We start from the raw sequence: 11,682 nt of genomic DNA, 5'->3' as shown, positions 1-11,682 counted from the left end.
CGATTCATTCTCGTGCAGTTTCGTTTGTAGAAAATTGCGCGACAATGTTTCGAACGAAACGCGGATCACGACGGAAGATGCGGTTGGTCCGTTTTGATGGGTCTCCGTTTGTAGCAACCTCCACGTGGTGAGACCTGGGAAATCGTTATTATTTATCAGACATAAATAATACCGAGCTAATTGGCTACGATACCTAATCGTGTTTACTTTTCAGGAGAACGGAATGAAACAGCACACGGGTCGAAAAATAAAATCGGGTATATTTTTTCACTATTTAATATCGTACGTCACAGTTTATATAATTTACAATACATTCGATGCAAAATGTATACTCGAGGAGACTTAGTCGCTACTAATATCGCGAGAAAAAAATCGAGACGACGAAAGAGCTTCAACCGTGTGCTCGCATCTCGCGGTTGACGTTAATAATTTACTTCGAAAAGAAACACGGTAGAATGCGTGCGCAATCGCGTGCGTATTTACAAGCCTGGCCGAAAGTAGAAACGATCGCGGGACGATTTACACCTAGAGACGCGAGTTTTCGACAATTTTTCCAATTGAACGTGAATTTCGGCTCATCGAAACGTATCCGGACGGTACGACGAAGATTTCGTGGCGACGCCGCCATCGGGAAGAGGAGATTCAACGCGGATACAATTTCGTCGTTGTTCGGTTTCTCCAGATCGATAAGTATGGAACGCGTTTGACGTTTATCGTTGCTTTTGAACGATTCTCTTCGACCTTGTTGCTACGCTCGATGATTCGTCGACGTTACGATCACGGTTGTTCGATCATTTAAGTGTTTGCGTTTTACTTTCAAGGAAAATACGCGAAGCGATATCCGTTCGTCCTGCGCGAAGGAGATCGAAAAATCGACGCGTACGAGGTCGTCGATAATTCCGAAAGGAAATCGGAAGCGACCACCGGTCCCCCGAATACGGTGATCCCCGGATAACCGATACGCCGTGGGCCCGATATCGTTTCGTTTCACCTGGGGTCACCGTGACGCGAATTTCCCCCCGTTCGTCGTTTTAAGGTTTTCCGAAATTCGACCGACTCCCGTGAAATCCCGATGCTTTTTGAATTTCCGAATACATCTCGCGCGTTGGAATCGCTATCAATAACCGGTGTAATCTTGCCACGGTCCTCTCTGTTGTCTGTACTGGGTCCCGCTCAATTGAATCGGCTCGGAGGGTCTGTAGTACACGGTCCTCAGCCGATCGTTGTTGGCTGTGGGTAGAAATTGAGGGCTGGGCACGAACGGTTTCTGTTGTTGCTGCTGTTGCTGTTGTTGCTGCTGCTGCTGCTGCTGCTGCTGTTGCTGATTGACCGGTCTCGAGACCTTGTAAGCGTTTTCGGACGATTGGAGGACCGCGTCCCGCCCGATTTGTCTGTGAAGCGGCAGAACGAATCCGCTGGGTAGATTGGGTTCTTGGTTCAACGTGGGCGTCAGGGCATCGTTCAGCGTGACGTCGTACTCGCTCTCCGGGATATCTTGCAATCGATGCGTAACCTCGTTGATTCTCTGTTTCACCCTCAAGCTTCCCGGCCCGGTCGGATGCTCTTGATTCTCGTCCGTTTTGAACGTGGACGCGTAAACGTTCGGACTCTCGCTGACGGTCAGTCTGGCCTTGTTGCGAAGCGAGGAACTCGAGGTCTGCTGGTTACTCTCGTTCGAGTAGTCCTCGGAGGGCCACTTGGCCAATTCTTCCTCGAAATCCTCCCGATTCTCCTGTTGCCCTTGCTTGGATCTAGCGACGTAGGCATCCTCCATAGACTTCCGCGAGTCGTCGTCTCGTTGACGATCGGGTGGCCGTCGAATCGACGGTCTGGCTATGGAGGTGTCGTATTCCTCCGGTCTGTGCTCGCGTTGGCTCTCGGCCTGAACGGTTTTGTACGCGTCGTAGATTTCTTTCTCCTCGTGTTGGGCCTTGGTCTCCTGACGAGCTTCCGTGGGAGTCTCTTGGGTGGTTTCGTGTAGGTAGTAGTTCTTCGGTCTCTCCTGAACCGCGGTCCTCTCGGTCGGTGGTCTGTCCTCTTCTCTTCTGGGGGTGGTAGCCTTCGAGCCGACGGACGACAAACCCCTCGGGTTTGGATTTCCACCCCTTGAGGGTAGGAACGGTCGTTTCACGATGCGAACGGTGGTTCGCGGCGGTGGAGCCGGTGGATCCTCCGGTTCGTCGTAGTAGTCTTGCGAGTACTCCTCCAGGGAGGCGGTCTGGTACTGTCCCTGTTCGCGTCTCTCTTCCTGATCCCTTTCTTGGTAATCGGACTGGGTATTGACTCGATGCGAGTCTCCGTCGTCGATCGGTGTTCTCGTCGGTGGACTTTGAATCGGTCTGGGCGGTCTCTCGGTGTGAGTCGGTCTCTCGGGTCGTTCGTTCGCGGGTTCCTTCGCTTCCGGTTCCGTTTTGTGAACCGGTTGCTCGGGCATACAGGTGGTGGTGGTGGTCGTCGCTGCGGTGGTCGTTCTTTCGTAACCGTTCGATCTCCTCGGTGGCAAATCGGTGACCTCTTGCAGATCCTTCGATCTGGAACCCGTTCTGGAACGTTCCGCGTCTCTTTCCCTGTCTACGGGTCTCGTCGAGTACGGTCTCTCCTGTTTCTCGGTGTCTTGGGATCGTCCGCGATCACGGTCCAACGATCTGTCCGCGTTTCGATCTTTTCCACGGTCGAGGGATCTGTCCCGTCCTCGTTCGGCGCCTCGATCCCTGTCTCGTTCGTAGTAACGATCTCTCGAGCGATCGGAGTGTTTCCTAGGTCGCGGGTCGTCCTCCTCGTCCCGATAACGGGGTCTGAAACGAACAATTCCGTCAACGATCGGACCCACGTTGTTCAGGTTTCTGTGTCACGGTAGTCTCTTACTGCGGAGTACCGTACCATGTGATGCGATCGTGTGAAAAGTTGCACGAGAATTAGAGACCAATGTTTGTTACTGTGTTTGTTACGTGCGAGGAACGATATCGGTCGTCGCGATATCGCGCCGATGTGTTCTGATTAATCGGTTACGACAGACGAATATAATTGTATCGGTGTTGTGTACGTACGTCACCCTACCTGAAGGGTCGATCCCTGTCCCTGTCTCTGTCCCGGTCCCTGGTGTCGTAGAAATCTCGGTCCCTGTAGGACGGTCTTCTTCTCAGGGGTCTACGGATCGGTCGAAAGTCCTCCAGCTCGTCCTCGTAGTAATCGTCCTCGGCGGTGTCGGTGGGTCTCCTTCGTGGCTCCTCTGCGATAAACGATCGATCGTCACCGTCTTACGAATCGTTCGAGTATCACAACGCGGCATAGTTACCCGTCGATTGAACGGCCGTGGCTTTGTAAGCGTATTTGTCCTGTTCGGAGAGCGGTACCGGTCTCCGTATCTTCGGAGGTGCTCTGGGTCTCGAGTAGACCGAGGCAATGGGCGCAGCGGGTTTCACGAGACCGTCGTTGCTCGGTACCGTGACCGTGGACACGGACTCCTTGTCGTCGTACTCGTCCCTGTATCTGCGGAGAAACACCTCGTGAGATCACTCGTTACCGAAGCATCGTGATTTTCTATCCTACACGAAACGATGCGATCGCGAACACTAGCGATAGTTATACTCGAGACCTTTTGTCGGAGTACCGACGATCGTCCGTGTCTCTGACCCTGGAATCGCCACGTCGATCGTCCAGTTCCGCTTCGTCGACCTCTCTGGAGGCGGATCTCGATCCTTGATCGGGATCTCTCGGTCTGGACCTCGCGTCCTCTTCCGGCGGATCCCTCGTCCTTGCCGGATCCCTCCTGTTGTTTCTGCTCGGATATCTGTCCCTGGCGCTCGTGTCGCGATCCCTGTCGTCCCTGGCGACCCCGTCCCTGGTCCTCGGCGAGTCTCTGTCCCGGAAATCCCGATCCCGATCTCTGAAATCGCGATCCCTGTCCCTCCTGTACTTCCTGTCGTCGTAATCGTAATCGTCCCTGCTGTAGCCCCGCGGACGACTGTAATCGTCGTCGTAATACTCCTCGTCGTAGTAATCGTAGGCCGGTCGTCTTCTGAACGGTCTCCTTCTCCTCGGTGGATCTCGGTCCCTCGATCGTCCGGCGGCGGCTGCCAACGGGGCGGGCGTCGTCGTCGTCGTCGTCGTCGAGGTGGACGTCGTCGAGGTCGTCGCCGCTTTGTAGAGGGCGTCGTTCCTGTGCCAGTACTTCTTCGAGTTGGCGCAGTCCACTTCGGAGACGAAGTGACAGATGAAGGTCTTTTGATCGAACGCCGTGAAGTTCGCGCAGAGGAAGTCGTACCTCGTGCCGAACAGGCAATGATGGTACACCTTTAAGAAGAAACGAGACGGTTACACGGACCGTATCCGGTGTTAAAAATGGTAAAGAGTCGCGCAGAGTCAACGAAGCGATCGACTTCGCTTCCGTGTCCCTACGCGACTCTCAACATTTATTTCGATCGTATCTCGCAAAGACAGTCGTCTCGGGTTCAACGACGTAATAGGATTCTAACGCAATTACCGTCGCTCCTACGGCAACGACTCGTGCGTCGTTACGTTCGATCGTAACAGAGACGCTTCGAAAGAGTAGATTTCGTCGAACGATCTTTAACTTCAAGCGACGTTCGCTCGTTCGAAAGCGCGAGGAAAGATAATAACAGGGCGTTTTCAGCACCGGATGCTTCGTAATTATCGCAGAGATAAGATTTGCGGTGGACAGTGGATTTCGCAAATGGTTTTTGCTTTTCGGTGCGCAAGGAACGAAGGTATCGTGATATTTTTCTTCGCGGAATACGCATTTTGTTCATCGATAATAAAATTTCTTTCGACGGAAAGAACGTACGCTAGAAAATCTGATGGCAAGGATCGTTTCTTCGATCTTTCTTCTCGCGCGTGTTCAAATCTTTCTTCAATTTTGCTCAATGGAGAGCAAGGTGTGTCTCTTTCTTCGCGAAAAAATAAGAAATGCGCGTACAAAGCTAACACTTCGAAAGCCGTATTGGAAAAAGTGAAGACTGGACTTTGACCGGGATTCCTCTACCTATCGAGCAATCGCGTTCGGTTCTTCCCTCTCTGGTTTTCAAATAGAGGAACAAATTCTTTTTTATACTTTACGATACTTTACCAATATCGCTACGGAGGAAATAAATGCTTCTTGCGTTTTCTTTCCTCCGCTTTCGTTCCACTCGTTGGAAATTTCATGGACGATCGGACTCTTGTCTTCGTTTCGTTCTTGTTTCTCCTCGCTTTATAATTTTTATCGCGGACAAAAATTTCCGAATATCGCTTCGCTCCAGTCTCGCGTTTCGCGTCGGAAAAATTTGTAACGGGAGAAGAAAGCCGCGGTCGACCGGTATTTCTTCATTGCTTCTGACCGGGGTTACTCGACAAGCACGTTGCACAAATAACCTCAATTGTACCACAACTATTTCACTAAAATAGTAGGAACGGCGTAGAATGTAGACGGTAAAACTGGCTTTTAGACATGGAGTAAAACCGGGAGCGAAATAATAAATCGAAGTAACGCCCGTGGCTTCTTATTTCGTCGAAGAAATTGCGACGTAACTTTCCGTCGATAATCAACCGCGCGTTCGTAATGGTTCTCTCCAATGAGAGCAAAGTGAAACAAAACGGGACTTCGAGAACGGGAACGCGAACCGAAAAATCATTGAACGGAACTATCTTGCATCGTCGAATGGAGTCACATGCGCAACAATCTCGCTTGCGGCGTTCCGTTGAAAATCGTGACGAATTTTCCGGATAATTCGATATAAGGAATCACCGTGACACGTGGAGGCCACGTCAGCGGTCTATCGGTGACACAGAAACGATCGGACAAATCTTCGTACAAACGTGCGCCTTATTTGACTTTGTACACAAGTTATAGCCATTTTTGCAGCTCGGTAATTCTTAATTCCAAGTGGAACGAGTACACCACCGACGGTGTTGAATTATTTCCGTGGAACGCTCGATGTCTCTCGGCCTCGATCGAATATTCTCCAACTCGGTCCGGTTTTTCGTTTCCGTTTCCGTGAGTTTTCGCGCGTCGAAGCGACGATAACTCGAAACCGATCGAACCTCGGAGTACGATGTTTAAGAGTCACCGAGTCGTCCCTATAGAACTAACCCAACCCAGACCTCCGATCGAGAAAACATTCCTGTATTACGCGCACGGTTCTCGGATGTAGGTTCGTTTAGAAAACGAGCGTCGAGCGACGGTAAACCCATCGGTGTCGTAACCGTTGGTTTCGAAGAGCGAGGATCCTGGATCGCGTCGAAGAAGATTATACCAACGGTATCCGAAGAGTAGCAGCGGTCGAGAATATCGGACACGGTGCGGAGACCTTTGCGAGGTCGACCGCTTTATCGGTGCCACGTCCAACCACTACGGCTACTTAACGAGGATGATCCGTCGAGCATCGAGAAAGAAAAAAAAAGGAGTATCGAAAATGGTGGGGAAACATCGTAACGCGACGTTCGCCAGTTCGTATTCGGGTCGAAGGTGGCCATTTCGAGCACTTCCTGCGAAGGTGAGCAACCGATGGATAAAAATAGCTGTAACTCGAGAACATTGTTAATTATATTCCCGTCATCGATCGACCGTTAAAGTGGCTCTCGCGTGTAAGCGTTCCACGCTCCGTCTAATATCCGAGATGCTGTTCCGTTTGTTCTCGTTTACCAGATGGAACGAATTTCGCGTTGCACGATCACATTTACGGATGTTCGAAACGACCACCTCGTATTTCCAAGCGAGCTCGCGGACGTCTTGTCCTTGATCCGATTATCCTCTCACTGGTCAAACGATCGTAGGACGTATTATTTGTAAACAGAACGACTTCTTGCTCGCTACGGTTTACGGAGAGTTTGCTCCGAAAGTTCACGACTGTAGAAAACGTACGTTCGCGCAGACATTTTTGTATTTGTTTTCGGGTGTACGATCTACTCACGAAGTGCATTTCACAAGTTACTGCACACTTCTACAAAGATGTACGAATTTAAGTAATTCAATTGTAGCTATTCGTCCGTTCGACGCAATTCCTTTAGAAATCTTCGAAAAAGTCGCGTAAAATGCGCTTCGAAAAGTTCGGAATTCGTGGACAGAGGCGCCATCTAGCGGATATCGCTTTCCCGAGTTTAACTTCCAAACTACACCTATCGTTCGATAACACGCGTACCGAAATCAGAATTCTTTTATTCTGTTCGCAAGTTACGTAAAAACGAAACACGAGATCGATTCTTAGGATACTCTGGGCAAACGTAGAACATCGATACACACTTCGAAACACCAAATCCTATTTTTTCGTTACATTTCATCGCCGTTTGGTCCCATCCGTACAGTCTTCAACGCCATTGCAAAGTGAAAAGGTTCCGGATGTGTCCACTCGCTGCTCGAGTAAACGCGCGTCTTCTATTTATACGTAAAGTGGCGGCAATCGTCGTCTATACAGACGTCAAAGGCGAAGATCGTAGCGAATCGCATTCGTGTCGGCGCGAAAACACGAAAAGAGTTCGCGAGCGCGCAATGTCGAGCTAAGCGAGCGGATCGGCGAGTTCCGCAATTTTTTCGAACGAAAGACGTTTCCGAATTCTAAACGGAAGCTTCTCCTCGATTTTCCAAGGGGGTGGGGAAGAACGGGGCAGTTTCGACGACAGTGCTGGCACACTTTTCAGCGAAGACAGCCGCTACCGTAGCTTTCACACCGAGGCTAGGATCGCGCGTGAGTAATTGCTCGGAGCCACACGAGCGTACCGTGTACGAGCAACTCGGCTCGGTAAGGGTATCCGCGATTGTCCGCCACGTATCGCCGCGGCGGATTATCCGAAGGAATCGTCTAGAATCATTCAGAGCACGTCCTCGTTCGTCCGACGTTCGGTTTCGTTTCTCCGACTCGGTCGGCGATCGTGTCTCTCCCGAACGGAACGATTCGTTTCTTCCCTTCGTTGGTCGATCGATCGTCGATTTTTCGCGACCTCGTCGGTTTTCGCGGTGCTTCGGTAACTGGATCGAAACAGACGACGAGAGGCGATAAGAACACTCGACGCTTCGACGAGTTCTTCTCGCCGGTGCACGGAACTTTTCGTTAGAAATTTGTGTTCGATTGCGCGTAAAATATCGATCGTACGTAAAAATAGATACAGCGGCCCTCGATTAGCCGATCGTACGAACGCGAGACAAGAAGCTCGTTCGTTGCAACAGCGTGTACGAGTTGAATTACGTCGTTGCGGGATAATGGGGTAAGAAACGATTCCGTCGCTGTACGTTGATTGGAACTCGGAATCGTCGTTTTCAAGCGTCCGTTGAGTCGGTTCGAGGATTTCGCGTGGATGGATCGGTAGGGTTGGCCAACTTCTGCTCGGTTAAATGTCAGGCGCTACGTCGAGCGCTGCGCGGTGGCGGCGTTGTTCGTCGGTGCAGCTCGGCGAAACGGTTCGGTTCTGGCGATTACGAATTCGTCCGAGTGGAACTCTCGTCGGATCGAGGGACTCGAGGTTCACCGGGATTCGAGAACGTCTACGCGGGCAATTTTTGCGTGTTTTTTCCTGCCTCGTATCCGGTTTGCCGCGCGTCCGCCCGCGTCCGCCCGCGCACGCGGGCCACCGTTCGGGGGAAGCGGAATCCGCGAACATTTGCATGACAATGGCCCGTTCGCTCGGTAGCCCGGGCAAAACGATCGATAAGAAACGTCAGAAAGGGGTACTTTGCAATCGCTTTCACAATACAGAGATCGAGGCGCGCGAATCTCGGAACGGTCAGGGCCGGGAAGTGTATCGAGCCGCGACGACGGTCTCCTCGTCCTCGTGTTTTCCACGACCTCTTCGAACCGAGGCGAGACTCTCGGTATCTTGTTTACCAACTTCGTTAACGTCGTTCGTGGATGTACAGAGCGTTCTTAGAAGAAGACTCACGAGCGAAAAGATTCCCGAAAAGATTCCTCAACGTCTTTTAAATCCGGAAATGTCGAAAGAGTGTCCCGTAAATCGAGAAACGTCGAATTGCGCACACTACACTCTCTCTCTCTCTCTCTTAGTGCCACGCTACAGTGTACTACAATCGCTATAGTTAACTACAGTCGTTATAGTTAGCTACAGTCGCTCTCGAGATCCGGCGGAGAACGTTTAGGAACACCCTGTAGAGGCGGAGCGAAGATCGAAACGGGAAATCTGCGTTTATCCGCGAACCAAGTCACGGTGAAACGATCGCCGCGGATCGTTGAATTTTTTTGCATCGCGTATCTCGCTCGAGGACTCGCTTTCGTTCCACGGTTTTTCCGTGCTTTCGCGTGGGATCGTAGAAATCGGCCTGGACGATCCGGTGGTCCGGCTCGGTCATCGGTGGGAAAGACGCGCGATCACGGATCGTCGTTCGTTGTTCGGAGGACACGCCTCGTCGGAAAAATCTTTCTCCTGTGTTCGTTCGGATGACACTGACTTTCCTTTTCACCGGTGCGCTCGCGATACACACTTTTACTCTCGCGGTGGTCGCGATCGGTCCCGAGTTTCTTGATGCACGCGATACGGCGAACGGGTTTCCAGGATATACAGGCCGTTTCTCAGCGCGCGGCCGTCGGCCTGGATCGCGAATCCACGGACCAGATTTCAATTTTTTTACGAGTTTTTAAATACTTCGCCGAGTTTCCATCGAGTTTTACACCTGGTTTCTCGTTACGCGATGTACTGGGTCGTTCGATAAGTTTTCTCGTTTTTTTCCATTGTAAAGAAATACTACGACATACTTTGAACAACTGTAACTATACGAACGAGTCGACAGATCTACGCGAAAGTTTACACATGTTCGTCAAACGGGTACTACCGTCTTTAGAGAAATAAAACGACGAATTTAATAGCTCAATTTCTTACCGAACGACAAAATTTTATCAACCTATTCCACGGAACAGGAGCAATTTTTGTACACGTTCTGTGTACAGTTTACCCTATGATCGATCAGCTTGAAAAATATCAAGCGTTTGGAACATTGGAGTCGAAACGTCTTTTTTACGAAGCCTTCGCTGCGGAATAATTTATTCGGTATAGAATCGTTTATCATTGATCTTCCTCCGGCGTTTCTGAAATTCGAATTTCGTAAAATCCAAAGATCCCACGATACACCGACGACTGGTTCCGTTTTCTTCAAACGACGCGATCGAAGTTTCGACTTTGGATAGGTACGAAGATGCGCGCGTAATTTTGCAACTCACCTTCGGTAAGCTGTTCTGTCGCAATAGACTCTTCACCGGAGTCGCGGCGCGAGGTTTGCGTTTTTTGTCCGTTCATATTTTTACGCTCGCTCCTCTCGGATGCACGGCGAGCTTCACGGTTCCATCAACGTCCATATCGGTCGTAATTTCCAGCAAGTGGGTACCGGGGTGTCGTTAGCGGATGCCACGTCCGCGGTAATTTCGACCGATTGTTCCATCGCTCGGGAACACTCGGTTTCTGGTGTCCTCGTTTGGGAACACCCTGTACACCGTGACACTTTTTCCTCCGGCTGGACGTTGAAACGGCACGGGGTATCTCGCATTTGTTACGCAAATGCGCGAGAGTGGGCAGGGATTTATACGGGCCGTGCAGAGATTCCTCGAGAATGCGGCGATATAGACCGATTTACCGCGAGAAACTGGACCTTATTAGATCGAGTCTAAAAAGGTCCGGCGTCGATCGCCGGGCGAAACGCGTACAGCCCAGAGGCAACGGGTGCTTTCCCGCGCGGACAACGGGTCCGTGGTTCGCGATCGTTCGCGGGAATTTTTCTTACCTTCGACGTGGGTCCTCGCGAATAAACCTCGCCTCGAACGCGCGAGTCGAAACGCGGGAATTTTTCTTACGTTTGACGTGGGTCCTCGCGAAACGAACCTCGCCTCGAACGGGTGAGTCGAAACGTGGAAATTTTTCTTACGTTCGACGTGGGTCCTCGCAAACGTACCTCGCCTCGAACGCACAAGTCGAAACGGGGGAATTTTTATTTCGTTCGACGTGGGTCCTCGCGAACGAACCTCGAACTCGCGAGTCGAAAAAAAAAAGAAACGAGGCTCGCTCGGCTAGTTTCCTCGAAATCGACGAAAAGATCGTGAAACGACTCGCTAGCCGAGGAAAACGTCGAACGTCTCGCGCCAACGCGAAGTTAGCGGCCGTGTACAAGGCTCCGTACTCGTCGTTATTTTTTCCATCGCTAATAACACCGAGAGTTATTTCGCGTCGCGCTAATCGCGACTCGTCGTCTCACCTGACATTTGTGCGGCACGCTCGCGTAGAAGCCGTCGTGCAATCCGTCGCATTTGAAGTCGATGTCCTCCGGTATGCTGTTGTAGAACGGGTACTCGCTGAGATTGTAACCGTTCAATTCGCGGGGCAGATTCGGGTCCCAGATGTAGTCGATCTGGGGAATCCCCGTGAGTACGTGCCCGTTGGTCCCGTTCGCCTCGGTGGCGAGCGTCGTCGCGTTCGGCTGAAAGAAAATCGGTAGATGCATTCCTCGCGAGCGTCGATCGTGTCGAACGGTGGCGACTCGCTCTTGGTAACGGTCAACGACGAGCTGTCGTTCGATGATGTCACGGTGATGTCGTTTCCGCGCGAAGGTGAACCTGTCGGGACGGTAGCGCGCGAGCTGCCCGACGATCGATCCCGACGATCGATCCCGACGTCGAACCGCGCGATCGTAGAATCGCCGGGGGTAAATCGCGATAAGTTTCGACGAGCGTGGAAAGCTTCTAATAAGAAGGTACA

At 51.4% G+C, this 11,682-nt stretch overlaps 1 protein-coding gene across 2 annotated transcripts in view; it reads right to left on the bottom strand.

Annotated features, from left to right (window-relative positions):
• Nucleotides 1-260: 260 nt before the first annotated feature.
• Nucleotides 261-11,682, bottom strand: part of LOC143143696 (uncharacterized) — a 33,855-nt gene continuing 22,433 nt past the window's right edge. For both annotated transcript variants that reach the window (XM_076305268.1, XM_076305269.1), the window contains exons 4-8: nucleotides 11,183-11,404; nucleotides 3,596-4,293; nucleotides 3,296-3,489; nucleotides 3,058-3,229; nucleotides 261-2,795 (exon numbers count right to left, since the gene is read on the bottom strand). In XM_076305268.1, coding sequence (XP_076161383.1) covers nucleotides 1,118-2,795; nucleotides 3,058-3,229; nucleotides 3,296-3,489; nucleotides 3,596-4,293; nucleotides 11,183-11,404 — 2,964 coding nt within the window. In that variant the 3' untranslated portion in view covers nucleotides 261-1,117. The remainder of the gene's footprint in view (nucleotides 2,796-3,057; nucleotides 3,230-3,295; nucleotides 3,490-3,595; nucleotides 4,294-11,182; nucleotides 11,405-11,682) is intronic.

This window comes from Ptiloglossa arizonensis, chromosome 2 (genome assembly GCF_051014685.1).
Source record: "Ptiloglossa arizonensis isolate GNS036 chromosome 2, iyPtiAriz1_principal, whole genome shotgun sequence".
NCBI classification, from domain to species: Eukaryota; Metazoa; Arthropoda; class Insecta; order Hymenoptera; family Colletidae; genus Ptiloglossa; species Ptiloglossa arizonensis.
The sequence above is the reverse complement of the archived record's forward strand: the minus strand, read 5'-3'. Positions and strand labels throughout refer to the sequence as shown.